At 50.6% G+C, this 27,909-nt stretch overlaps 2 protein-coding genes across 3 annotated transcripts; both read left to right on the top strand.

Moving 5' to 3' along the window:
• Positions 1-613: 613 nt before the first annotated feature.
• On the top strand, positions 614-8,165 carry LOC136374423 (arrestin-C-like). Its single transcript, XM_066339780.1, has 18 exons — positions 614-657; positions 1,929-1,978; positions 2,384-2,414; positions 2,739-2,799; positions 3,152-3,196; positions 3,490-3,689; positions 3,800-3,859; positions 4,097-4,164; positions 4,453-4,588; positions 4,666-4,750; positions 4,858-4,930; positions 5,414-5,551; positions 5,987-6,070; positions 6,324-6,347; positions 6,437-6,489; positions 6,885-6,894; positions 7,703-7,705; positions 7,977-8,165. Exons 2-18 carry the CDS (start codon positions 1,962-1,964, stop codon positions 8,074-8,076), a joined length of 1,188 nt encoding a protein of 395 aa, XP_066195877.1. The 5' UTR covers positions 614-657; positions 1,929-1,961; the 3' UTR covers positions 8,077-8,165.
• Positions 8,166-9,001: 836 nt separating this feature from the next.
• On the top strand, positions 9,002-26,348 carry LOC136374624 (ras-related protein Rab-6A-like). 2 transcript variants are annotated; one of them, XM_066340029.1, is made up of 9 exons: positions 9,024-9,174; positions 10,419-10,477; positions 12,144-12,197; positions 14,289-14,388; positions 17,530-17,635; positions 17,904-18,015; positions 21,256-21,349; positions 23,397-23,463; positions 24,282-26,348. In XM_066340029.1, exons 2-9 carry the CDS (start codon positions 10,452-10,454, stop codon positions 24,344-24,346), a joined length of 624 nt encoding a protein of 207 aa, XP_066196126.1. In that variant the 5' UTR covers positions 9,024-9,174; positions 10,419-10,451; the 3' UTR covers positions 24,347-26,348. The 2 variants fall into 2 exon arrangements, with proteins under 2 accessions (XP_066196125.1, XP_066196126.1); XM_066340028.1 differs by lacking the exon at positions 14,289-14,388 and having other exon boundaries at positions 9,002-9,174.
• Positions 26,349-27,909: the final 1,561 nt, after the last annotated feature.

Genomic DNA, 27,909 nt, shown 5'->3' with positions numbered 1-27,909 from the left:
CAGCAGTGTCCCCTCGCGGAGGGTGTCCTGTGTGTCCTGGGCCATGGCAGGTCTCCTCTAGGTGAGCAGCCACATGGGCACTCTGGCCACGCAGGAAGCTGCTTGTGCCTCCATCCTTCCGTTATCCAGCCAGGAAGGTGAGGGAGGGAAGGAGAACTGCAGGCTGGTCCCTCCTCTGCCATCTCCATCCAGCCCCATGCCTGGGCCCAGCCCATCTCCCCTTGCCATGGGAGCAGCTGCAAGGGAATCCACACCTGGGTGGGAATCCACGTCCCCTTCCCACCAGGAGCAGAGCTTCCAGTTCAATTACCATCACCTTACTCCTAAGCTCCCTTTGCCAATCCCTCTAAGCTGCTTTCCCAGGGCTCCAGCAAGTGATGTATTTATAGCCCACTCTTACTCATGAAGCGTCTCCCCAATTAATCAACTAATAGGATTCTTCCCGCAAGTCCCTCTCCCCGGAGCGCTCACTCAGACACACACACACCCCCTTTAGCCCGGGCCAAGGCTGAGTGGGCGAGATCAGATGCCAGGGGAGGGACAGCCACGGGAGATATAAGAAGCTGCAGGACTGGGAGCAGCCCGTAGTGACTGGGTGGCGCTGGGACGTGCTGGGAGAGGAATAGGAGAACGTCTGTCTGTCCATCCACCTGCCAGGTGAGTGCTGCCTGCTCTGCTGCCTGGGCCCTGCCAGGGCTTCGGGGTTCTGAGGGTTTGGAAAACAGGGTAGGGACAGTGGTGCTGGGCTGTGGCTGGAAGGAGGATTTTTTTACAGTTGAGATATGGGGAAAATGTGGACACAAATGATTCCAGTGTGGCCAAAGGACACAGCAGAGGGGTCAGGCAGTGGCACGGGACAGCTGAGCCAAGCCAGGGAAGGTCTGAGACGCCTCTTTGGGGTTTGGGAGATGCAGAGTAGGAGTTCAGCTCTTCTCCCCTCCATCTTTCATTGCCTTGTCCTCAGTTCCTGGGGTCTGAAGGAGCCAAACTCTGCTCCCACTCCCTTTGCACCTTCTCACCCTCTGAGGATGCTCAAACTTCACATCCCACAGCACCCAAGAGCCTCAAAGATTCTGAGCTTGGGTCTACATTCTCATTTTCTTATGGGGAAGAGAATCATCCCCTCACCCCATGGCCGTTTCTTCTCTCTCACCAGCTTCCCTGAGGTTGTGTTCAGAGGCGACTTTGTCCACGTGCCCCTGCAGCTTAAAATCCTGCCTGGGCTTAAGCTGTGTGCTCGTGTCAGAGCTGTCTATCCCTAAGAGGCTGAGCTCATCCCATCTAATATCCCGGAGAATCAGCTGGTGATCAGTGGGATCTTTACAGGTTCTTTCTGGCTCAAGCCAGTAGAGCTTGGGCAGGGCTGGGAAGTTCCAGCCCCACTCCCAGCATAAAGGGATGGGAAGAGAGGGACCCTGTGCCCTAAGACCCCTCTTTCCATGAGGGGAATTGACCTCTTTCCAAGCTTGGCTTTCCTTGACCCTTCTCACTGTGTTTTCCTCATCTCCCTATGAGAGACGGGACAAAACAAGCCCATTCCTATCACTGAGCCATGACAGCCAGTTTCCAGCAGATAGCAAAAACTATTATTATTGAGATTCTATAAGGCCTTTTGTCCATTTTCTTGTCTTTCCCAGTCTTGAACCTGCTCCATTTGGAATCACCTCGTGCTTACTGTTCTGGAGCAACACCTCCCCTTTCTCTCTCCCACTTCATCATCTTTTTGGCTGGGAACAAGGAGCTGGTTTGGCACCCATGTGCCACCCCAAAGCTCAGCCTGGAGCTCCCAAGCTCTGAAAAGGTGGCAGTGCCATATCCTGAGGGATCTGCAGTTTGTTGGGATGTGCAGGATGTTGGGATGTTGGGCATGGCTGGGGTTGCCTCTTCCCCAGCCTCTCATCCAGTGCTTTCCCTGTTTCTTCCCACAGATTTCCACCTGGAGATTCCTGCACTGACTTGAAATGGCAGACGGATCAAAGTAAGCATCTATATTGATTTATTTACCTGGAATTGGGATGGAGCAGGGCACTGCAGGGCAGGAGCAGAGGGGGAAAGTGAGACTCCCAGCTCCACCCAGCTGCTGCTCCCAAGGGCTGGAATGTGAGCTCCCACGGAGCTGTCATGGAGTTCTGTGTTGGTCTTTCTCACTTGCCCTTAAGACACAAAATCCACTCATTCCTCCATGGTCACCCTGAGCTCAGGAGCACATCTGGGGTTGCTACACAGGTTGGGTTTGGCCCCGAATTTGCAGAACACAGAATTCCCCAGGGACAGGACACCCTGGAGTAGCTCTTGAGGCACCACATTTGTAGGGCAGCCCATCATCTCCCCATTCAGCTTTGTCCAAGACATTCCCAAATATCCACCTCTGTTTTCTCCACAGGGTTTTCAAGAAGACCAGCCCCAACAGCAAGGTGGGTCTCTGTGCCCTGTCCCCTCATGTGGCCAGCCCAAGGTTTAGGCTGTGCTGAGACCCCTCTGGGCTGGATCTGCCCACAGGATCCAGGCTTGGTCTGCTTTCCCTTCAAAATCTGGTTCCTGGACCTGCCACAATGCCACTGCAGGACTGGCTTTTCAAAACAGAAATTTAAAAATACCCTGGTATGACCCCCTTAAGGGTGATTCTGGTCCAGCCTGGTGACAAACCCCACGACACAACTCAGGGCTGAAATTTGGGCCAATTCAATGGCAAATGTTAACTTGTTTCCTTCCTCTCTTTCCCCATCTGCTGTCTCCAGCTTTCCCTCTACCTGGGGAAGAGAGACTATGTGGATAACGTGGATTCGGTGGAATCTGTAGGTGAGTGGAGATGTGCCCAGCACTGAGGGGGAAATACAGGCAGGAGAGGGTGGGGAGACCATTTTCAGTGTTGAGGGCTGCTGATAGAGCAGGAGCAGCTCTGGAGGAACAAATGTCTTGTGTTCCTGTAAATATCCTTAAGAAAATAGTGAAAAGGGACAAACACCCTTTGCAAAACAGCTCAGTCACAATGCTGGTGGAAACACTGGAGGAGGCATCATTCTTGGTAGCAGCTCCTCTCTGTCACCATCCAGCTACAAAGTGGATTATTTGGGTTTAAAAAGCTGCATTTTGGTAAAGATCTTCCCAGACAGCGGAGCTCACCAGTACTTCTCTTTTTGCTTGTTTGCAGATGGTGTCTGCCTGATTGACCCGGAGTACCTAAAGGACAGGAAAGGTATTGATACAGAAATACAGCATGAGGGGAGGGGATGGAACTAGCTCAAAGCTCAGCAGCAACCTGGGACTCTGCTCAGGTTAAAGCTGCTCCATGTCACCTACAGCTCATTGTCCATTGGGGCCAAACAGCAAAGGACACGAGGGACCCTGTTCATATTTAGTGTCTGAGGTCCCAAGAAGTCTCATTCCTGCTGAAGAGATTTTAAAAACAGTTTTTCTCGCCTCTTTTTTCTCCCCCTGTGCCTTCCCTCCCTCCCTCCCTTCCCCTGGTCCCTCTCCTGCCTGGCTCAGTGTACGTGACACTGACCTGCGCCTTCCGCTACGGCCGCGATGACCTCGACGTGATCGGCCTGACCTTCAGGAAGGACATCTACGTGCTGACCACCCAGCTGTACCCACCCGTGCCCGACCAGGCCCCCAAAACCCTCACTCCTCTGCAGGAGAAGCTGATGAAGAAGCTTGGGGAGAATGCTTACCCTTTCACCTTCGAGGTAGGGGCTGCTCAGTCTCTCGCAGCCAAAGCAGCTCCATGGTGTTACCAAGGCTCAGCCCTGAACATGCCCTTTATTCCCTTTTTTCTCTCTTTCCCTGCTCTGCCCAGATTGCCACCAACCTGCCCTGCTCCATCACCCTCCAGCCCGGGCCAGATGATGTGGGAAAGGTGAGCTGCTGTCCCCAGTCTGTGTCCCCTGGACCATCCTCCCTGGCCGGGGGTTGAGCTGTGGGGTGCTAAAAATGAGAATTGATTCTCATGACCCATGGGATGAAGGGTGGGAGGGGAGGATCAGCACCAGGATCTTTGGGAATGCAGTGGAGGAAGGAAGGAAGGAAGTGAAGGAACCTAAAGCTCAGGCAGCTCTGAACCCTTCCTGCTCAGTGACCATATGTGTTCCCCCAGGCCTGTGGCGTGGACTTCGAGGTCAAAGGATTTTGTGCTGAAAATCTGGAGGAGAAAATTCACAAGAGGTATTTTCAGGGGATCCCTTTCCATTGCTTTTGGCCCTAAAACTAAACCACAGGAATGTTTATGAGGTGACCAGCTTAGGGGTCAGGCTGAGGACCTTCTGTCAGCCTGCACCATGCTTGAATAGAGAGCTCTGCCCAAAATTTGAGCAGTGGTCCATGTGTCACATCCTAAGAGCCAGGCAAAACGTTCACCCTTTGGCTGGAGACGCTGTGATGTCCCCAGAGAGTCCCTGTGACTCCTTGTCGATGCTGTGGGGGACACTGGGGGTGCCACCTCTGTCCCCACAGGAATTCTGTGCGCCTCATCATCCGCAAGGTCCAGTTCGCCCCGGCGCAGACGGGGCCGGCCCCGAAAGCCGAGACCACCCGGCAGTTCATGATGTCAGACAAGCCTCTGCACCTCGAAGCTTCCCTGGATAAGGAGGTCAGTAGGGACAGTGTCCCCCCCAGGGACAGGGACCAGGATTTCTGGTCACATCACTGAGCCTCTTCGCACTGCAGATCTACTACCATGGAGAGCCCATCCATGTGACTGTCAACATCAACAACACCACCAACAAGGTTGTGAAAAAAATTAAGATCTCAGGTGAGAGAAGGGCAGAAGGGACACGTCCCAGCACCCATCACTGCCAGAGATGGGGACCGTGAGCCCCTGCCACATCACCAACACGGCTCCCCCTTGTCTGTCCCCAGTGGATCAGATCACAGACGTGGTCCTGTATTCCCTGGATAAATACACGAAGACTGTGTGCACCGAGGAGATAAAGTAAGAGACCAGGGGCTGGAGGTGATGTGGCATTTCAGAGAGGGAGGAGGATGGGTGAGTGATGAGGAGAGTGGACGTGACAGTTTTACACCAAGCAGCAAAGAATCTCTGGGTTAGAAGAGCAGGTGCAGAGGAAGCAGAGGACAGGGACAACGTGGACAGCGTCCCACAAGCGCAAGCCAGTGGTGGCTGGGAAGGTCCCTGGGGAAGGTGCACAGCTAGTCCCAGCCTTTTTCATCTCCTCACTTTGCATTTTTGAGGCCAGACACAGCCTCTGCCCCCCTGAGAATGAGGAGGGAGGGGGCAAAGGCTGGGGAAAAAAAAGAAGTGGTTGTAGAGGGGAAGGAGAGGAGCGAACGAAAGGAGGAAATGGCCCAGCAGCTGCATGGGGAGGGCAGGGCTGGCTCTGCACAGGTGCCTGCAGTGATGCTGAGCACCCCCAGGCTGGGGCTGGCTCTGACCTCTTCTCTCCCACCCTTCCAGTGAGACTGTGGCCGCCAATTCCACCTTCTCCAAAACGTACTCGGTGACTCCTCTGCTCTCAGCTAACCGCCAGAAGCGAGGCCTCGCTCTCGATGGCAAACTCAAGCACGAGGACACCAACCTGGCCTCCACCACCATGTAAGACCTGTGTGGGCTCCCCCTGCTCCCCACAATGCCTTCCCCCACTTCCTCCTGCTCAGGATGCTCTGGTCTCCCACCCAAGGGCCCCTGGAAAAATGTAGGGATTTTTATATTTTATTTTTATAGTGACACTGTAAGAGACGCATCTCTCTGTCCTGTAGGAGAGATGTAGCTTCCCAGTTCCAATGCTGCTCACAGCTCCTGGATCCCTCTGCAGGGCTGGGATTTGTCTTGGAAGGGGCCTCCAGAAGCTGCTCTGTGGCTTCACTCAAGTGCCCTCCTCTCTCTTCTCCCATTTTGCTCTCCTGCTAAACCCCAGTGCATCCCATGTATTGCAGGACACAGATAAACCCTGGGAGCTGCCATGGGGGGAGAGGATGGGGTCTGCAGACAGCACCGCCCTCTCATTGTTCCCCTCTGCTTTTTTCCTAGCCTGAGACCCGGCATGGACAAGGAGGTGCTGGGCATCCTGGTGTCTTACAAAGTGAAGGTCAACCTGGTGGTGTCACGAGGAGGGTGAGGCTCTCTGGGCATGGGAATCAGGGATCATCAGCTCAGGCTGTGCTGGGGAATTTTGCATCCCGGGAAAATGAGAGGACACTCACACCGCGGGCCTCCTCATCCCTGCCCTGGGGTCACTGGGCTGATCACTGACCCCCACCCCACCACCCCTATTATCAACCATCTTCCACCTCAGCATAAAGCACAGTCTAACACCTCCCCTCCTCTGCCTTGGCTCATTTCTGTCCCTTCTCTCCTGCTGCCACAGCATCCTGGGGGATCTCACTGCCAGGTAAGGGGAGCTGCCTGTGGGGCTGAGTGTGGGGCTGAGTGTGGGGCTGTGCTGGGCAGGATTCTTGACAGAGCTGCTTTTCCTTCCAGTGATGTTGGAGTGGAGATGCCCGTCATCCTCATGCACCCAAAGCCTGATGACAGTGAGTTGTGTGGAGGATGCTGCCGAAAATCAGTGGGGAAGAGGCACTTCTGGTTCAGGGGGGAGCTGGTGAAAACAATTCTGGTGTGGCTGCCCCAGTGCCAAGGGCCCTGCTCTGCCCTCTGAGGGATGGGCACAGCTGCCCAGCTGTCCTGGAGTGGGGTGGGAGCAGTTTTCCCATGGGATGGGCACAGATGTCCAGCTATGCTGCATCCACCCTGTGTCCTGGGGCAGGGTGGGAGATATCCTCCCCATAGCACCCTTCCTACTGTCCCTCTTTCCAGGAGAACACCCAAGCATTGAGGAGAGCTGTCAGTTGAAATGTCCTTTCTGTATTAACCTGCACATCTTTTCTCTCCCCATCCCTTTCTCACTGTGCTTATCACTGGAATACAGCTAAGCCAAGGTAAAGAGATGTTCTCTCTAACACACAAACCACCTAGATCCCTCATAGATGGATGTGACAACCCAGCTTGAGGTCACATCCTTGGATTAAACCACTCAGGTCTCAAAGCCCTGAGCCTGTGTCAGCAGCCACTCTCAGAGGCAGCGGGAGAGATCAGATCCTGGGACTGGGATGTGTTCTGCAAATATCCAGGGCTTTATTTGAGACAGCAGCTGCAAGCCCAGGCCTTGCCCTGTCCCTCAGAAGCAGCTGGCAGTGTCTTCTAGCCACAAGTGCCACCATGGGACAAAATGTCTCCATGGTCTTGGTCCCCACACAGATATTCCTGGGCTGCTGGAAGTCACATCGCTGTGCTCTTGCACATTCCCCAGCACCAGAGGCCTCTTCTCCTCCCAAATCAGCTTGTTCCAGCTGAAGCCACATCTGGGGATGCTTCTCTCTGGGAAGCTGCAGTGCCAAATCCATTCCTGACAGCCATGGCCCAGACAAAGGTTTTGTGTCTGGTTACGCCCTGCAGCAGGATGTGAGCACTGGGATTTGGGGTCTGGAAAACCAGGCTGCAGCTCCAGGCTTTCACACTTATCCCTTTTCACACCATCCCTTTCCCAGCCCAGTGAGAACATTAAAACTTCCAAAGAGGAAATCTCTTGGTCTGTACCCACCATGGCTCCATGTAGGTTTTGCCAAATCATTTCACTTTCCCAAGCTTTTAGAAACTCTTTTGCTGACTCTTTTTTTTTCCTGTTTTCTCCCCTAACTTTGACTTTTTGCTCTCCCTTGCTTTTACTCGCTGCTCGCCTTTCTCAAGGAGGTAACTCAGCTCTTTGTTTTCTTTTCCTTGTTTTCCCTTGGAAATGAAAAATAGTGTGTAAAAAACACCAGGAGCTGCAGGCGCAGCTCCTTGGATCATGCAGGCTCGCAGTGATGGGGCTGAGTTTGTGTGCTGGGGCCAGCCTGTGCCTCACAGTGTTCTGAGTGGGCTGACAGTGACCACTGGGCTGTCCCCATTAGGAGCAGGGTTTGGGATCAGCAGGGGTTTCCCCTCCTGCTGTGGACTCACTGTGCTCTGCTCTCCTTTCCAGCGAGGAGGACATTGTCATCGAGGAATTTGCTCGCCAGAAGCTCAAGGGAGAGAAGGATGATGAAGATGAGAAGGAGGAAGCTGAGAAAGAGGAGAGCTAAGCTGCAGGCCCTCAAGGCCCCAATTTGGGATGCAGCCGCCTGTAGTGTCCCCACTGTGCCACACCTGGCAACACCTCTTCAGCCCCTCATGGTCCCCATAGGTCCCCCTTCCTCCCCAGGCTCCCGGCACCCACTCCAAGCCCTGGTAGTGGTGGTGAGAGCTGCAGCTCCTCCCGGGACCACCACACTGGAAAGCCCCACGGTGCTCCCTGTTCCTATGGGTGCCAGGACAGGGACAGGGCGGGTGTGATGGCCCTGGCTGAGCATGTCACCAGCGTGGCTGTCACCTGCCCGTGCTGTGCACAGCTCTGTGACATTGATACCAATAAACCCACCCGGTGGCCCAGTGCAGGCTCTGTGTCGTGCTGGAGGGGGAGCAGACAGTGCCTTCGTGCAATAGGGGGGAGATGAGGTGATGCAGGAGCTGGTGCATCCAGTCCCGGCTGGGCCCACCCCTGGTATAGCCGGGCCCATCCAAGGCACGGCTGGGTGCATCCTGCTCCAGCTGGGTCCAATCCCAGTGCTTCCCTCCCCCGGTACAGCCAGACCCACTCCGCTGCAGAGCAGCAGAGGTACAGAGGGGTCCAGCCAAGCTACGGCCGGATGCTTCCCGGTACAGCCGGCTCCGACCCCGCTACACCATCCCCGCGACCGCCGGGGCACATCCCGCTACAAGCCGCAGCATCCTCGCCGCGGAGGCCGCCCGGTCGCCATGGCAACCGCCCTCCCCATCACCGCGGCAACCCCTTCCCATCACCATAGCAACCGCCCTCCCCATCACCGCGGCAACCCCCTCCCGTCGCCATAGCAACCGCCCTCCCCGGCAGCGCGGTCCCCCCTCCCCGCCCTCGCCGTTGCCATGGCGACGGCCCATCCTCCCGTGGCCATGGCAACGCGCCTCCCCGCGGGGCGGGCCGGCGGTGACGCGGCGGAGGTGACGCGCGGGGCGGTGGTACCGGGGCGCTCGGCGCTGTCTCCTTGTCCCCATCACGGCTCCCGCTCGGCCCCCCCGCGCCGCCATGTCCGCGCCCGGCAGCGGCGGCGACTTCGGGAACCCGCTCAGGAAGTTCAAGCTCGTCTTCCTGGGCGAGCAGAGCGGTGAGAGCCGGGGCGGGCCCGGGAGGGGCGGTGACAGCGGTGGCAGCGGTGACAGCGCTGTGCCCGGGGCGGGGGACGCGCTTCGGGCGCGGGGAGGGGCGGCCCGGCCTGAGGCCTCCGCGGCGGGGCCCGGGGCTCCCTTGGCAGCCCTTCCCGGCGGCCGGGGCTCCGTTCCGCCCTCCCGGGCCCGCAGTGCGCCCGCAGGCCGGGAGGGGAGGCGGCCCCGGGTCTCCTCTGGCCGCCGCCTCCCTCCCGGCCGCGGGGCTTTCCTTTTGCCTCAGGTGGCCTCCCTTCGGTGCTCCTTCCCCGGGAATAGATGGATGAGCCGTGTGTTTTCCTTAGAACCGGGAGTGCCCGAGGCCCGCTGGACGGGGCTTGGAGCCACCTGGGCTGTGGAAGGTGTCCCTGCCCATGACAGGGGTGGGCTTTAAGGTGCCTTCCAACCCAAACCATCGTGGGGTTATTGCTTCTCACCTTCCCCTCGAGCCCGGAGCTGGAGGTCTTGAAGGGTCTTCCAGAAGTTTTCCCAGCCTTTCCATTGCAGGGTTGACATTGCTGCTGATAGACATTCGTCCAGTCTGTTTTTAGCCCTCTCCGGTGTTCATCATTTCACAACCTTTTTGGGCAATTTATTACTCTTACCTCCTCTTTCTGCGTCCTTTGAATTTTTCTTGGCTTCCTCTATCTTCCTGAGCCAAAGTTGGAGCTTTTTCTTTGTTTTTTTACTTCTTGTCAGTTCTGCACTTTGTCTCTTGCTGATATCTGGAGATGTAAATGTAAAGTTTTGAAACAAACCACTCGAGTTTGCTCTGTATCTGAAACCTTGTTATGAAGGAAGGATGGGAATGTGGAATGTTGCTTTTCCACGCAGCCAGAGGCAGCAGAACAGCATCTGGGATATCACCTGCTTTGTTTTGATGTTTGTGTCCCAGGCTTGGGGATTACATAAGGAGCAGAACAGGGTAACAAAGCAGATTTATTGCTTGCCCAAAGCAAACAAGCAGTTCTTTGTTATCACACCTGATTTGAGAGCCAGGTTATCACTGTGATTCATTTTGGACCTGCAGAGATTGATCTGCCTCTGTCATTTTGGGACTGAAATTTCCAGCTGGCTATTTCCCAGGAAGGTGTAGCTGGAATGGCCTGAGATTGGCAGCTGCTGTCAGATCAGTGCCACTCCCAAAGCAGTGTTATTTTTTTTATCCCCACTGCTGCTTGAAAATAATTTTTCTCTTCTCTTGTAGTTGGGAAGACCTCCCTGATCACCAGGTTTATGTATGACAGTTTTGACAATACTTACCAGGTATGTGATGCTGTTTATTTGCTTTTTAAATACCTATTTACGGATAAATCTATGCCCTGCTGTTCAGATTGATGCCTGGGAGCCCATATCTCTATGAGATGTCAGTTCAAGATCAGATAAGAGGTTAAAATGTGCTGTGAGATGGAGATGAGGCTTCATCATTAAATCAGAGCATCCAGTGTTATGTCAGGAAGTGCAGTGTCCAGAAAGGCAGCAAGGTTTAGATCCCCTTTGGATGTGGGGTAGATCCCCTTGGATGTGGGATAGATCCTGTGAGAAGCCTTGAGGAAAATGGGGAGAGCATTGTTCCATGGGAAGTTGCTGGTTGGTCAGGATTTCTGGTGATGGATATGGGAGCCTCAGGAAATAGAGAATGAATAAAACCCCAACATCTTCTGGCATTCTTGGTCTCTGTTATCTTTAGGGCTTCCATTTCGGTCGGAATAGTTGAGTCTGGAGTGTGTAGATGGATCTGCCAGAAGTCAGCTTGGTGTATTTTGTCTCTCAATTTTTTTTACTACTGTTTTTTGACTAAAGGACTAAAGATGGGAAAAGCCAGGGAAGTCTTGGCAGGCAAAGAGGGGGGTGGGGATGAAGAGGCTGCAGATGAAAAGCAGAAGATGTGTAAGAGGCCTGAAGGTTTGGGGAAGAATTAATTGCATGAAAGGGCACTCAGAAGTATTTCATGGGAGTATCAAATATCTCTGAAGCAGATGAGATTAGGGCTTTATCTTTTAATTCAGCCTGGAAGAGTTACTGGTTTAGATTGGGGTGATTTGAAGTCGAGGACAAGTCACTCACTGGAGCTGGACCCTCTTGTGTTTCCTGTATTTTTTCTTCTCCTGTGCTTCCTTTCTTTTCTTGAAAGATGGTCTCATAGATTTATTTGTTGCTTATTGTAGCTGTTATAAACCATGGCCTGGTTGGAAAACAGACCTCCCAGAAATAAATTCTCCCTCTCAAAACTGACTGTGTTGCTCTTTTCCAGCGGTACACATTCAGCTGTGTGTGTTAAGAGTGGGGATAATTTGCCTAAAACACTCAAATCTGTTACATCAGGAGCTCTTTCTTCTTTCCTGGAGTTCTGATGGGCTGGGACAGCTCCTTGATTGAAGTGCCTGGGAGTGCACCTAACTTAGTGCAGTATTTTAAATGCCTTTGTGCTGGAATTGCTGTAGCAATGGGAATGGATGCAGACCTGGGAAATGCAGCTGCTGAATGTCACTGGAAGGGAAGCACATTCTGAAGTGGAAAGGCCTGGATAAACATGGTTTTTTCACTTTCAGTTGCCCATAATTTATAGATCTCATTTGTTCTACCTTTTGTGTATTTCTAACAAGATAATTCTTACCAGACTGAATTGGGGCAGGCCAGAAGGAGCTGCCAGCTCAGATACAATCTGTGTGAAGATATAGGAATGTCTGAGGTTAAAATCCAGACACAGAGGTTGTTGTGGAGCTGAAAAGTGTTGAGGAATGCTGTGAAATGCAGCATTGATCTGGTTCAGATCTCCAGATTGTTTTGTTTTTATCACCTCAGCTGAAGGCAATGGAAGGCAAATCACTTTGCCAGCTTCATAACAAGTTTGTGAACATTTCTGAGGGTCTGTGCAGAAAGGGGATGCAGGAAGGCAAGTAACAGCTCCTGATGCTTCTCCTCTTTCCAGGCAACCATTGGAATTGATTTCCTGTCCAAAACAATGTACCTGGAGGACCGCACGGTGAGTGGGGCAGGGGTGGGCTGGCTGGGAGGGCTCTTCCCCCTGGCCCTTCCTCCAGCAGCTGCTGGAATCCCTCAGCAGCCTCCAGAGAGCCAGCCTTGGTTGAATCCCGTCACTGGTACAAGATCTGATACCTCTACCAGGAAGTCAAAATCTTCCATGGAAAACTGGGGATGGACAGTGGCCTCATCCCAGGGAATGTGCTGCCTGTGGTGTGGACCTGCTTTAGGTGCAGTTTGCTCCCTGAATTTGAGGCTCTGCCTCTGGGATTGTCAGGATGAAAAGGGCTGAGCAGACCTCAGGTGCCACAAAATACTTTGAGCTGGAAAGGACCCATGTGGCTCATCCAGTGCATCTCCTGAAGCCAATAAAAAGCCAAGGAATTGGTGTTTCAGGTCTTGAAGTCCTTCATGATTAGACCTCATTCCTCCTCCTAAGAAGCTCCTGTGGTAACACAGCTCTGACCGACTGCAATAAAGCAATTTGGGATTTAGCCTGCATGAGATTCCTAGTTGCACAGAGACCTCTCACTCTCTTCTCCTGGATTTCCTCTCAGTATTTGTGGCTTTGCTCATGTTCTGCCAGTATTTGCCTTTTTCCCACTTTGCTGCTGTGTGAGGAGTGTGACAGAGCTGTGGGGGGCAGGGAACACTGCTGTGTGGAGTTTTGGGCCTGCTGCTTCCAAAGAAGTCTCTTCCCAGTGTGTGTGCTGAGTTTCCTGAGAGTTTCTCTGCCATTTTACCGATCATTCCCTCTTAGAAAAGCCCTTTCTTAACCTTTGTTTAAGGCAAAGATCCCGGGAATGCTGCATGACACCTGTGGATGCACGTGTGCTGTTATAGTGCTGTGAGTTTCTCATGGTTGTGTAAGTTAGAATGCCATTCACCTGTTGCCCTGCTATCCAGAAAAATCCCATTTTCCTCCCAATGTTGGGATATCGTGAGCTTTCCTGATTATGTAAGTGGTCTGCAGAACCCATAAAGCCTGTTTGAATAACAGAAGTGTGGGGTGTAGATAAGAGGAGGGAACAAATAGAAGCGAACAAGCTGGGAAAATTCAGACACTGGAATAATTTCTCAGATGTGGTTAATGCTGGATTTTGCAATAGGCTTTGATTTCTGGGCTGGAGATGAGGAATGCTGAGTCTCCAGCTGCGATGTGTGCTTTGGTGTATTTGATATGGCTTTATAGCAAAGAATGTATCCTGAAATTGTACCTGTGCTGTGTCACTCTGAACATGGCCTGGACAGGCCAGCAGAGGGCTCCTCATCCCGGGAAATATCCAAGGCCAAGTTGAACAGGTCTTGGAGCATCCTGCTCCAGTGGAAGGTGTCCTTGCCCATGGCAGGGGTGGAATGAGATGAGCTTTAAGATCCCACCCAACCCAAAGCATTCTGAGATTCCATGAAATACATGTGGAATTTGATTCTTCAAAACCATCTCCCAGGAAAGGCAGCTGTGTGACATTCCCAGCGTTGGGATGTGTGGCATTAAGTGAGCTGGAGCCACCAGAAGCCCCATCCTCAGTCCTGGCTGTCAGGAGCCACATCCATGTGCCAGTTCCCCTCATTCCTGACAGACTGAGCAGTTCTTCCTCCTCTGTGTGTCCAAACCTTCCCAGCCTTGTTGGATTGCAGTGCAGGAGAAGCCAGCCTGGGAGTGTGGTTGCTGTTAGGGGTTCCACCACCTCTGTTTTTCCACTGGGATCATCCACGCTGGGCTGAGCTGGTCCTTAGGGTCAGGAATCTCACATCTGGCCAGCTGCTTGTCTGGCTGTTCTGGCAGGATCCCTGGCTGTGCATTTCCCTTGTCAGCTGGTGCTGTGAGGAGGGATTTAGGGCTCTCCTGGTTTCTGGTGTTGGCATGTGTGTGATATTCCTGGGTTTGTGGAGGGAGGGATGTTCCCAGACCTCGGGAAGTGTCGCTGCCTCTTTTCACATTTCTGTTCCATTTGAACTTTCCTTTTGTTGCCTTAGTTTTGCTTTGCGACTTATTTTTATTTATTTATTTTGATTTCACTTGAGTTTTGGTTTTGTTCTCCATTTTCCTGCTGTTCCCCCTCCCCTTCCCCTACACTTTTCCATTTCCCAGATCAGGCTGCAGCTGTGGGACACAGCCGGCCAGGAGAGGTTCCTCATTCCCAGCTCCATCCGTGACTCTGCTGTGGCTCTCATTGTCCTTGACATCACAAGTAGGTATCGAGCCCAGGGTCTGCAGGGACCTTGCTTTTAACACATAACTTTGCTCTGGAAGTGGTGGTGGTACCCAAAAAGAGCTGAAATAACCCATCAGCCACCTGTGGGTGTTGGCAGGGATAGGGAATTCCAGTGTCTGTGCTGGTTGTTGGTAGCCTTTGGAATGCTTTGCTGTTTTTCTGGGTTTTTTTTGTTTTTGTTTTTGGTTTTGGTTTTTTTTCCAACATCAAAATGATTTTTCTTTTTCATTTCTGGGTAACAAGAGAGGTTGTGCAAGTAACAGCTTCAGGTGCCAAAGCAGAGGAATGTTTTCAGAGTAGGTGAAACAAGACAAGACCCTTTTAAACAGAAGCTGTGGAGTGACTTAGGAGGATTCAAGATTCCCATTTTGTTGGAAAAGAGACCTAGGGGCTCACGAGAGAGCTTTTTAAAGAGGAGAGATGCAACAGCCACAATTTCTAAAGAATAAACAAGCTTAGAGGGAAATTCTCGTAACTCTTAACATGAATGTTTTAATACAAGATAGGAAGTTATGAAGATAATTACTTCATTGTAATTCCTTCTTACTGATTCCACTTGATCTGGTGGAAGTTTTGATAATCTACAGTATCAGGATTTATATAAATTTCAGTAATGAAAACTGTGACGGAGAGTCACAGTTGCGGCTGCTGTTAGGAGCATGAAAGGACGAGGGAGGCCAGCAGGAGGTCAAGCAGGAAAGCTTCTACTTTGTTTTTCTGACTCCATACATATACAAATTTGCAGACAGGCCAAGACTGGCTACACAGGTAGCCACTTCTTTGACCTTGTTGGTGAACATCACCATCAAATATCTTTCTTTTCCCAGAGGAGAAGAATGTAAACATGAGATTATTTTCTAAAAACATACATAGTTTACTTGAAGCTGCGTGAGAACAAAATGCAAACAGCGAAAAGCAGGAAAACTTGAGGCAACAGAAAACAGCAGAGGTGGAAAAGCTCTGTCCCAGTTTTATTTGTTACCGACATGTTTTGAGTGAGGACCAGGCGTTTGTTTTACTCTGCTAAGCTGAAGTGCTTTTCAAATGATAGGCTGTGGTTCATCCTCACTATTTCCTAGTATTTCTCCCAGTCCTGGAGAGAATTCTGGGGGAATTCTTGGTGCAAATGATGTCAAACTTGGCCGTTTGGGGGATACAGAGATGTGCAGGTGGTGGCCTGTGCTGGGGGTTCTCCTGGCTGAGGCAGCAAGGCATCATGTTTCCCACTGTGCAGGTACAGGATGCTGTTTATCCAGGCAGCTGGAAATATTTTGTCAGTCCAGGCTGTTCTTAACAGCTCCCAGCCATGTCAGAAGAAATTAAGTGACAGCTGATCTCATCTTTTTTTCAGTAATGGGCCGATCTTCGCAGATAATTTCATATTGTTCTTAGTGACTGAGAGGTTAAAAGTTTTCTTCTGTTGCAGAAGGGACATGCTCTGGTACTTCTGGGGGACACAATGAAATTGTTTAGTTATTGTTGATGTGCTGGACATCCCAAAATGCAGGTGGAGTGACCCATGACAGGAATCCATACTCAGCTCAGGCCCCTCTAGAAGGTTGTTCCTAAGGGAGGCTGGGCTCATTCCTGGTGTCCCACAGTGGTTATTTGTATTTTCTTTTTTAAAATGTGTTCACACAAACCTGGACTTGCAGAAATGCAGCAAACCTGAGTGACTTCAGGGATGTCTGTGTGGTACCTGCTCACTGAAGATCTTCCCTCAAAGAGCATTATCCTGCACAAATTACAAATTAAGCTAATATAAGAAATTTAAAAAATTAGACAAGTTATCTGGGCCAGCTCTGTGGTGCTTCCTCCAGTTGCCTTCCGCCTGTGGGTCTGAAGGTTTGGGGTGGTTCAGTCACCACCTGGGTGAACGTTCTAGGTGAACATTCCAGTGTAACAGCACTGTCCAGGGAGACTGTGGAAGCTTGGGAAGTCCAGGAGCTGTCAGTATCAGTCTGCTCTTCCAGCTCTGCTGTGACACTGCCCAGGTTCTCCCAGTTTTTCACCTTGAGTTTCCTGGGATAGAGGAGAGCCCTGACTTCTGCTGCTGTAATCAAGTCTGCCTTCAAAATGAAGCAAGAGCTAATTGCTTTAACTGTAAACTCTAATCTTCCTTAAGCCCCAGGGCATCAGCTGGACATTCCCTGATGTAAATAAGATGCTGTTTTGAATCTGACTGCAGCCCTGTGCTTTATCAGCTTCACTTCCTCTTCTAAACAAGTAATGATGGTCCTGAGGAAGCTGCTTTTTCCTTGATGAGCTTCCTCATTAACCAGTGCTCTGCCTCCCTGCTGGGATTTTTTGTGGCACAGTGGGAACCAGTGGGTGCCTCCATAAAACTGTTGGGATGAGGATAAATCCAGTTTTCAGGAGCTGTGGGCAAAAGGAAAAGGAGACACTCCCAGAGTGGAAAGCTTTTTGTTTTGGGAGTTTTTGAGCAGCACTGGTTCAGCCAGATAAGTCCCAGACCTTGGAGCTATCATATATAATAATATATGATAATATAATAAGAACAGTTTGTGTTTGGGATCAGACTCTATCTAGCCCAGCATTTTTGTGATGTCTGTGCTGTTCTGGAAGGGAGGACCTGAACCCTGCAGTGTGTAACATTTTCTTTCATTTCTGCTAGAATTTAAGTTACCATTACTTCGATATCACATGAAGATCCCCCCTGCCATCACATGGATGCTCCATGCTGGAGGCTGGATGCTGTTTTCCTGCCTGGTGTCTGCCCTGTGGGAATTGCCCCAAAAGCTTTGATCAGAGATGCTCCAGGCTATGAGTCCTGTGGAGGTCCCATCCATAATCCTGGGAGATCACTGCTCCCGTCCATAATCCTGGGAGATCAGTGCTGTACTGTCGGCTACCCCCAGTTAATGAGGTGGGAGCCAAATCCTGGAGAAGTTTGGGAATAGCAGGATCTCTGGGCAAGCAAAGGAGGGAATTAAGGCACTTTACAGACAGATGCAGAAACAGCTCTGCTGTGGCTGGATTCGGGAGGAGATGACAAAGTCACCTCAGCTGCTGCAGTTGGGTGTGGAAGTGGCCTTTTCCCTAAAGGGGTTTCCTGCTCTCTCTCCTCTCCCTGGTGGGCCGGGCTGGCCCCAGCAGGTCCGGCTGCAGCTCTGGGACACGGCGGGGCAGGAGCGGTTCCGCAGCCTCATCCCCAGCTACATCCGCGACTCCACCATCGCCGTCGTGGTCTATGACATCACAAGTGAGTGGGGCCTGGGGACAGCACGGGGGAGTGGTGCTCTGCCCTGTCCCTGTCAGAAACACCCCACACGGGCAGAGCTGAGAAGTTACAACCACAAGTTCTGCAAAAGCATCATTAAAATCAGACGTGTTTTCCCCCCTTCCTTGTTTTTCTTGTCTGGACAGGAAATAATTGATGTGGGGTGGGGAGGTTTGGAGAAGCACCTGAGTCCAAGTGAAGCGTTTTCCCTGTTTTATCCTCAGCTTTGCTATCTCGTTCTTCCCTGCAGACTTGAATTCTTTCCAGCAAACCTCCAAGTGGATCGATGACGTCAGGACAGAGCGAGGCAGTGATGTCATCATCATGTTGGTGGGGAACAAAACCGACCTGGCAGACAAGAGGTAACGGGGGAAACTGGGCCCTGCTGCCCTGCCCAGAGCCACCAAGGACCGGGGCCAGCCTGGGCTTAAAACAAGGCTTGGTTTTAAACACAACATCGTTTGCTTGTCAGGAAATTCTCATTTCTGGTCTGGGCAAAAGTGATTCCCTTTTCTGTACAGCAAATAGTTTAAAACAAATCCACCTAAAATATTTAAGTGGCTCTGCGGTGTTTTGTCAGTGGGGTATTTTGTCTGATTTTCCTGTTCACACTGAGATAAAGGCTAAAAGCTGCTGTAAAAGCAGGGAAATCGGCTGATTTTCACTATTTTCCACCAATTTCCCTCACACTCTGTGTAGGCGCAGCTGGAAGTTCATGGCACAGTTTCTCCTCATTAAGATGCAGCACAATCTTTTATTGGATTGATCTGAAAACATGAATTTCTCTGAGTATGAATTTCATGTCATACAGAACACACACTGAGCTTGTGGATGTGTGAAAGGAAACCAGATCAGCAAAACCCAAATGTCCCCCAGAGACCCAAAAATTTAATTAGACTCCTAAAATGACACAGACTTAATGTTTTGGGAGGTGCCGTAAAGCATTTTGCTTTAAAACACTTAATTCTACAGCACATCAACCAAAATAACCAGTGTAAAGGGTTCTTAGAAGAGCACGAGCTTTACTTTGTGTTCTTATTTCAAATGCTTCTCTGGATTGTTGGTTTAACAGTAATGAATATTTGTCACAATTGTACACCACAATTTTACATGGACCAATTTGGTCAGTGATAAGACAAAGCTCTTCAATCACCAGAGGGACATCACAAGAAAATTATGAGAAGTCCCTCCTAGAGAAGAAAACCAGAAACATTCTTGCCATAACCCAGACTTGCCTCTTGTTTACTGAAAATTCGCCAGGAGGGGAATTTCAGAAGCCAAAACGTGGAACCAGGGATACAAATGTTTTTCAGAGACTTTTGTTCCTTAGGAAGGTATCAGGAGCAGTGTACATAAGGGAAGGTTTTTATTTTAATGGGTGGTGGCAGAAGCAGTTGGCAAAGGGCAGATGGAGTGAACCAGGCAGTTCCAACCCTTCCAGCTGAAACATCCTCACACACCCCAGAAATGTGGGCTTTGGGTGTGAGGGGATGTGTGAGGGCTTGAAACCATGGGGGGATTTTGATCTGATGCACAGAAAATCACCTCAGGAAGGCAGAGCTGGGAACCACCTGAATTTCACAGCAAAATATAGCCTTAAAAAATCGAATTCTTGTACTTTGGCTGTTCACAAGATTTTCCTGGTCAGAGGAGAACAATTTATAGATGAAATTAATGTTTTTTCAGCAAAATCTTGGCTTTCATTTAAGTATCATTGTTCGCTCTGTTTCTTGGGATGATGGACAGAGTGATCTGAGTGATTCCATTGTGGGATATTCCTACATTTTAAATTCTTACTCTTTCTTCACTCACTTCTGCAGTAACATATCCTTCAGGATGTGTTGTGATAAGGATTTTCTCCTGTGATTCTAGTGGTTTTGTTTCCCAACATCCTCTGCATCCCTGGCTGTTTGTCCTGCAGGTCTTTAGTTTTCATGCCCAGCAGGAAAAGCAGGAACAATTCCACTTGGCTTTTCCTACTTCACTGATCAGCATTTTGAGGAGTCCTGTGCCTTGCACTTTGGAAATATTCCTAAAACTTGCTGCTCAGAGCTTCAGGAATACAGTGAAAACATGTACAGTTCATTTTGCTTAAGAATTCCATGTTTGGTGATCTCATGGTCTGTCCCTGAAATCGTTCACAAAAGCAAAATCCAGGATGTTGTCCCTGAGCCCACTCTGGATTTTGACCACTGAGTCTGCCATGCCCTCCTGGGAGCTGGGAATAACTGCAGCTCCCTGACTGAATAACCTGGCATTTTTAATTCTTCTCAAAATCCCATTTTGTGTGAAGCTAGAAATCCCAATGAGATCATTTTGGCCTTGGAGTATTTCCTGATGTTGCACTACAGCTGGCCTGGCACTGCTGGAAAAATTAAAACTACCAGAAAATTGTTTGAAGCAGCTACAGCTGAAGTTCAATGCAGCCCTGGAAATTCTTATTTTGGGAGCTGAATGTGACAGTAGTCCTAGTGTGGGGTGGAATCTGGAATGATGGGGAAGACAATATCCAGGTGTCAGTAACAGGAGCTGCCTTATCTTTCTTTTCAAAGGAAGTTGGATTTGTGTGAGCTGAGATTCTGGGCCTGTAAGGCTGGACAAAGCCACCCTTGGTGTCATAAAGGTGACATTTTTTGAGGCAGAATACAGGGAAGCCATTCATCCTCTGATAAAAACCAGGGATGAGGCAAGTTCTGAGGCCAAAAAGCTGCACTAAATATAGCCCTGCTCCTGTTCAGTGCAGCCTGGTGTGTTTTTCATTCCACTCAATTTTGCTTCAGTTAGTGGCTGCTTTTTTATTGGGTGTTTTTTTTTGTGTTTTTTTTTTGTTTGTGGGTGGTTTTTGTTTGTTTGTTTGTTTGTTTTGGAGGTTGTGGGGTTTTGTTTGTTTGTTGTTTGTTTTGGGGGGTTTTTGTTTTGCTTTGTTGGGTTTGGTTTTGTTTTGGGGGATTTTTTTTTTTTTTTTTTTTTTTTTTTTTTTTTTGGTTTTGGTTTGGTTTGGGTTTTGGTTTTATTTTTTTTCTCCTGCAGCTTTCTCTTTCTCATTTTTGGACTCTTTTGCTTTGGTTTGGTTTTTCTGCTCTGTGATTTATTCTCATTGCTGGTGACAGGTTTCTGTAGAGGAGGGTGAGGGAAAAGCCCAAGAGCTAAATATTCTGTGTGTTGAAAGCTGTGCTAAAGCAGGACTTAATGGGCCACACAGTGGGGGTCAGAGAGGCAATTCCAGGTGCTTGTCCCCAAGCTGCTGCACTGTCCCTGCTGCTGGAGCCTTTCCGGAGATGTTGTGTCACCTCACAACATCCCCTCTGTTAGATTTGGGAAACTCCCTGTATGGGTATGGGGATTTTTCCTTCCCTGGAAAGCTGTGGATGAGACTCAGGTGTTCTGCACAACCTTCATCCTGTGCTGCTCATCTGCCACAACTCCAGGTGTTCCCTGAGGAGCTTCCCTGAGGTGGTTTCACTCCAGACTGAAAGACCTGGGGGTGGTGAAACCTCGAGGGTCCTGTACCCTCTTGGACGGGGAGCAGCATCTCACTCCCAGCCATCTCTATCTAACTCTTCCTTCTGTTCCTTGTATGTTTCTTTTCCACTTTTGTGCAGGCAAATCACCACAGAGGAAGGGGAACAGAGAGCCAAAGAGCTGAATGTGATGTTCATTGAGACCAGTGCAAAGACTGGCTACAATGTGAAACAGGTAATTCTCAGTCAGGAATCTGTCCCTCACTGTTCTGGATCTTCTCTAGGGTGGGATTGTGACCCTGCAGGAATTTTCTTGTGTTTAATGGCAGCCTCTGTGATGTTTCTTGGCTTATGTATTGCAAGCTCCTTTCCTTTTGAGTCAGTGATTCCCTGTCAAAGCTAAACCTCGAGACAAAGGAGAGCTCACTCCAGCATGTGCTGAGGGATGAGAAAGGGGAAAAATCATTGTTTTGTGCAGCCAGTCAGCTGGAATTTGGTTTGGTTTGGTTCACAGTCAATGCACTGTTTGCTGAAATCACTGCTGACTTCAGTGGGGAGAATTGTTTCTGCTGATGCACTGGAGTAGAAATTCCTCCTTCTGTTTGCCAGACAGAGAATCTTGAAATATTTTAGGGGAATGGAGCTTGGAAGGGATCCCTGGGAATCACCCCTTCCAGCCCTCCTGTTCAGAGCAGCCTACCCAGAGCTGACTCTAGCTGATTTGGAGTATCTCAAAGGATAGGAACTGCCCAGGTGCCAGTGTTTGATCAACCAAACAGCAAAATAACATCTATAATTTTTTTTAAAGCAGAATTTCTCAGATTTCTGCTTGTGCCCCTTGCCTCTTGCTTGTGATTCCCCTCTCCACTGGTTCAGGGATTGTTCTGGCTGTGACAGCTCAGATCTGTGAGCTCTGGAGGAAATTAGGAAACATCCTCAGGAGTGTACTGCGCACCAGCAGCTTAGTACAACCTCACAGTGGGATTAGGAGGCTTTGGGCTCAGTTTTTGTGGCTGTTGTAGATTGAACCCACTTTAGTGTTTGATTTTGACTCGTGTTACCTTCTTTGCCCAGTGGGTATTCATGGGGAGAGCTGGGATTTGAAGGCTGTAAACTCCAGCAACTCACTGGGACCTTGGTTTTGCAAGGAACAGCCTTTGGAGAGGTGGCTGAGGAGCTGCTGGGAGGGAAGTTCAGCAGCAGCAGGGATTGCTCTGGTGTTTGGTGCAGCAGAGTTCAGCAGCCTGGCAGTGTCTGCGCTGTGTGAGGGCAGCAGGGCAAGCTCCAAACATTGACTGAGGAATGATGCAAACCCACTTTCCAGGTTTTCTGGGGATGTCATAGACCTTCCCAGCTCCAGCACATCCTTCCCAGTGTAACTGCAGCTGTCTGGAAGCAGCACTTCTGCTGGGGAATGGCTGTTTGGCAGCAGGACTGGCCTGAAGGGCTGGGCTCTAAAAGCTCAGTTATTCCACAGAGGAATATCCAGTGCCAGCTGAGTGATCAGAAATCCCCAAATGTGCACCCTGTGTGCACAAGCAGAGAGACATGCTAAAATGATCTTTAGTGAGTGCAGGAGGGAGTTCCATGAATCCCTGGAAGAATGTTACTAATGATTCCATGTTCTCTTCAAGCAGGAGCAGCTAAAACAAAACAGGTTTTTTGTGGGCACTGAGTAAGTTCTGATATTATAAGTTCTTTAAAACCTGTTATATTTCCTACATGAAATCTTAATGGCATTTTTGATCACTGTTCTGCCTGCTAACCCAATTAATGAGTTCACTCAGACTCCGAGTCCTGCTGTAAAACAGTGTTTTTAACAGGAACTTTTTTTCTGACAAGTTGTAGGGCAGAAATCGGCCACTGAATAACTGAATCAATATGATTCCAACAGAAGCCCTTTATTGTTTACATTAAGTTGCAGATACAGAGTCTAGGTTTGCTGTCTACTGTAAACACTGATACACTACTGTATCTCGAAGTTAGCTGAGCTATATCTTCATGAAGTAAAGTGTCCTTCAGGACATCCACATGATCAAATGTCCATCCTCATCTCGTGCTTCCCATATCTAGGGTTTATATTTTTTGCAGACATGTTTTCAGTCTCTCTTCTTGTTTTGATCCTGTTGTTTTCTCAGTAACCTTGAAGAATTCCTGAGAACTCTTTAACAACAAAACTGCCGGTGGTTTGATAACATAACAACCAGTCTGGCATCAGAGTGGCCTGTTGCACAAATGCATTGCTATCACAAGCCTTGAGCTTCTCTCTTGCTGCTTTCCAGCTTTTCCGCCGTGTGGCTGCTGCCTTACCTGGGATGGACAGCACACCAGAGAAGAGCAAAGAAGACAGTATCCTTGTTGTCCCTTGTTTGGACAATTACCTGGTGTTAAGTTTGGCTTACTGACGTTCTTTAGCACCTTGTGGGAATGGGCCTTACTGGGATTTTGCAGGGTGAAAGAGGGCATGGGGCTGTTGGAATATGAGCAAGAGGGACAGAGCAGCTCTGACATGAGGAAAGGTTGGCAGAATTCGGATTGTTTAGGCTGGAGAAGAGAAGCTTTGGGGGTGACCTAATTCAGGCCTTCAAGACCTGAAGAAGCCGAAAAGAAAAATGGAAAGGGAATATTTACAATTGCTTGGAGTGACAGGACAAGGGGGAATGGCTTCCCGCTGCCAGAGGGCAGGGTTAGGTGGGATATTGGGAAAGAATCCTTCCATGTGAGGGTGGGGAGGCCCTGGCAGAGTGTACCCTGTGAAGCTGTGGCTGCCCCTGGATCCCTGGAAGTGCCCAGTGCCAGGCTGGATGGGGCATGGAGCAACCTGGGATAGTGGAAGGTGTCCCTGCCCTGTGGCAGGGGGTGGCCCTGAGTGATCTTTAAGATCTCTCCAGCCCAAGCCATCCTGTGATTATATGACCCTGTCTGTGGGCCAGATATAAATGTACATAACTAATGGCCAGCACAAGTTTTGCTTCTCCAAGCAGATTGAGGCTGGAATTCCCACAGCTTTAAACCACCAGAGTTTGTTACTCCTTTTGTCCATCCTCTGAAAGGTCTCACCATATCCCTCCCTGGCTTAGCAGTTACCCTGTGCAGGCAGGCCATGGAGAGACACCAAGCAGCCCTTCCAGCCGCTGTTCTAGGTGATTCCTTGACTGTCCCTGCAGTGATTGACATCAAATTAGAGAAGCCCCCCGAGCAGCCAGTCACGGAGAGCGGGTGCTCCTGCTAACAGCCCCTGCCAGCAGCACCCCGCCCGGCCGGGCTCCCGGAGAACATCCTGCTCATTGCCACCCCTCTGGGGCTGGAAAACCATTCCTAAGCGAGCGAATCCCTGTGTACTGGTGGGGAGCAGCCCCGGCCGCCCCTCTCACTGCATGGTTTGAGCCCTGAGTGCAGAATGAGTGTCCTGTCTTTTGAGTTTATTTTTTTATGTTGTTGCACTTTGGCACCACGGTGCCCTTCACACTCTTTCCCTCTCTCTCTTTCTCTCTCTCCTTCTCTCTCTCTCTTCTTCCCTTTCTCCCCCTGTTCCCACCTGGAGCCACCCTGCTCAGATGTATCTTGTGAATGCCATGGAAAAGCTGCCGAGTTAGGGAAGACAAAAATGAAGCTTTGGGGGGTGGGTTTTCCACCGTCCCTCCTGCCTTGCATCCTCCCCCTGCCCTCTCCAGCCTCCTGTCCTACATGCCCACTTCCTCTGGTAAAAGGCTGCTCCTTAAACTTAAACCAGTCACTTGGACTTGCCTTTTTGGACTCTGCAGGTTCCCTGTTCCCAGGCTTTGCTTCCCACAGGGCACACACCCCATGAGATCCCTGGTTTCTCCTTTCCGTGGATGACCCTGGCTAACTCCTGCTCACATCTTCCCAGTTTTGCCCCTCGTGTCACACAGGGCCCTGGAAAGCCCCAAACTCTTGGGATCTTCGGCCTTGTTGCTCTGATTTGTGTAGCAAGGACATCCCAGAGCCTGCTCCCTTGGGCTGATATCTTCCCATCCGGAGGGGTGTTGATCAGTCTTGGCTGCAGACATGGGGGAGGAGGAGAGAACAGAGGCTTTGCAGCCTGAGCGTGTGGGAAAGAGATCCTCAGGAATTCTGAAGGCAAACAATGAGCTGGAATCCGTCACTGCAGGAGCAGTATCACCGTGGGAGTCATGGGTGCTCCTCAGTCTCCTTCCCTGGTCTCCATTCTCCTGTTCCTCATCTTGGGAGCTGCTTCATGTGGAGCAGGAGAGACACAGGAGAGGGAAGGGTAACATTCCGCTCTCATTGCCAGGTTGCTGCTTGATGGAATCATTCCCATTGCCTCTGCCCTTGGAGCAGAGCTCTGGGGTGGGATCAGCAGCTGTTTTACTCCTGGGGGTTTCAACCTTTGCCAAAACTGTGGGGAGCAGTGGCAGGGAATTCCTGTCACAGTGGGTGGAAGCATTGGAGGGTTGGATGCTGCTGAAGGGAATTCTGGTGTCACTCCCCAACCTTTGAGGTTGGGAACTGCCTCCTTTCCCTGGGCACCTGGTATTGAGTTATTTCATAGAGCTTTTCAGAGATTTCCTGGGGGTTTGGGTCCAGAAAACTCTGGTTTGTCCATTGGCAGAGAGGAGAAATCCACTGTCCTCTCCCCACCTGGCCTTGTGTGACACGGAGGATGCCGTGGTAGGACAGTGATCACAGTGTGACCATGTCGGGGGGTGGGGGGTCAGTGACACTCACTCCTCTCCCCCGGCACGGTGTCCCTCAGTCCCTGGCACCTTGTGTGCACCTGAGGGCAGGAAGGGACAGCCCTGGCCTGGCAGCAGGTCACCGAGGTCCCCAGAGTCCCCTCCACTCCCAGGCGAGCTGGCTGCAGGAGGAAGCTGGGATGTGACTCCCCATCCCCCGCCCCTCGGGAAGCTGATCCCATTCCCTGTACATAGCCCATTGTGGGGATTGCTGATGTCAGTGTCCGTGTCTGTAGAACAGGTGTTGCTGTCCCTCCTCACAGGCAGCTCTGCTGTCCCTTCGTGTTGTTCGAGTCACGGACCGGGGCGGGAGGGGGGAGACCCCAATTACGGGGCGGGGGATAATTAGTGGAATCCCATAGTTCCCTTCCCACTGTTTTTCTGGATGTGTTCCTGCCGTGTGTCCGGCCCTGCTGTCTTGTAGCTGTAGCGAGTAAGTGTGACTGTAACTCTGAGTAAGGACTGTGTGACACAGCCACAGTGTATCACTAAATAAATAAAGTTATTTCACCAACACTGCGCTCTCTTGCTGCCACACGGGCTGGGGGGCTAAAAGGGGTTTGCTCTGAGGTGTGACATTCCTGACCTTGGGATGAATGGAGGAAAGATGGAGGAGGAGGAGGCATGAAGGAGGAAGAGGGGGAGGGATAGAGGAGAAAGGATAAATGAGAAAAAGGTGTAGGAATGCAGGAGGAAGGACAGAGGAGGGAAGAAGAATGGAGCAGAAAAAGGGAGAGAAGGAGAAAGAGGGAGGAGGGAGGGGAAAAGGATGCAGGAGGAGGGGAAAGGACGGAGGAAGCTGCAGAGACTTTGGTGACATTGTCGCAGAGTGTGGAATATGTAACAATTTTCTCAGGCAGTCTCGGGCATTTGATCTTCGTTACTGTCAAGCCTAATCAGCCAAAGAAATGAGATTTAATCCAAGAAATTGAGCAGTCAGTGAGTTGGAAGTGATGTCCAGGTGTTGGAAGAACAAGTGGGTGGAATTGCCTCATTGAGGGTTAGGGCTGGACATGCTTCAGTGATCTCTGCCCTGGGGAAAGTTATCAAAACCCGGGAAGAAGGATCCCTATTTTGGGATAAGAACAGCACCTTGTGGATCCGAACATGACTCTCAGGGTAACCAGAGCTTATGGCTCCTGGAGCCCTCAGGTGAGCTGTGCCCTGCAACACACCTGGGACTGATCCTGCTGCTCCAGAAGGACCTGCAGGACCTCTGCCAATGCTGCTTCCCTGCAGCCTGAACCCCTGGCAGTGCTCCCTTCATCCCTGCGAGTGTCCAAGGCCAGGTTGCACAGGGCTTGGAGCAGCCTGGGATAGTGGGAGGCGTCCCTGCCCACGGCAGGGTGGCACTGCATGATCTTTAAGGTCTGTCCCACCCAAACCATTCCATGATTTTGTAGTTTTCTGCCTCTCAGTTTTGTCAGTCACTAAAAACATTCAGTGTTGCTGAAGCTGTTGTTTTCCCAGCAGGAATCAGTAACTGCTCCAGTTCTGGAGGATGAAATGGACTCTGGTCCTTAACGCTTTGCTAATTAAGAAGTGAATGTGCCTTGGGAAAGAATCCACTCTTTCCTGTCAGCCAGGTCAGCAGGAAAACACCTGAGTCATTCCCTGGGAGGAACTGCCCAGAGCAGAGGAGACCTTCCTGGAGCTCCTGCCAGGGAAAGCTCTGAAGCAGGAGAGAAAAATTCAACGTTGAAATTGTATCTGCAGCCCCCTGTGGAAAGAGCTGCCCTTTCCCTATGGAACAGGGAGATTCTGGGAAACCAATGTGAGACCAGAGAGCTGATACAGGAGGTCTCCTTCCCCTTCCCAGGATATTGCAGGGGCTTCCAGGATGTTCCTTCCCCTGGCGGAAAATTCCCCCTAATTGTTAATTCTGAGTGAAAACCTCTTTTCCAGTATCTTTTCCTCACTCCCAGCCTGGCTCAGTGCTCTGCCCTGCTCCTGGAGTTGTGCTGGTGCCACCATAGCCAAAACCCTGCCCTGCTCCTTCCCAGCAGTGCTGGAACACATTCCAGGTTAATCAGGGGCTGATTTCCAGCAGTGCCAGTGGAAAAAGCCCCTGAAACAG

Source organism: Sylvia atricapilla, chromosome Z, assembly GCF_009819655.1.
Source record: "Sylvia atricapilla isolate bSylAtr1 chromosome Z, bSylAtr1.pri, whole genome shotgun sequence".
Classification (NCBI taxonomy): domain Eukaryota; kingdom Metazoa; phylum Chordata; class Aves; order Passeriformes; family Sylviidae; genus Sylvia; species Sylvia atricapilla.
The sequence above is the reverse complement of the archived record's forward strand: the minus strand, read 5'-3'. Positions and strand labels throughout refer to the sequence as shown.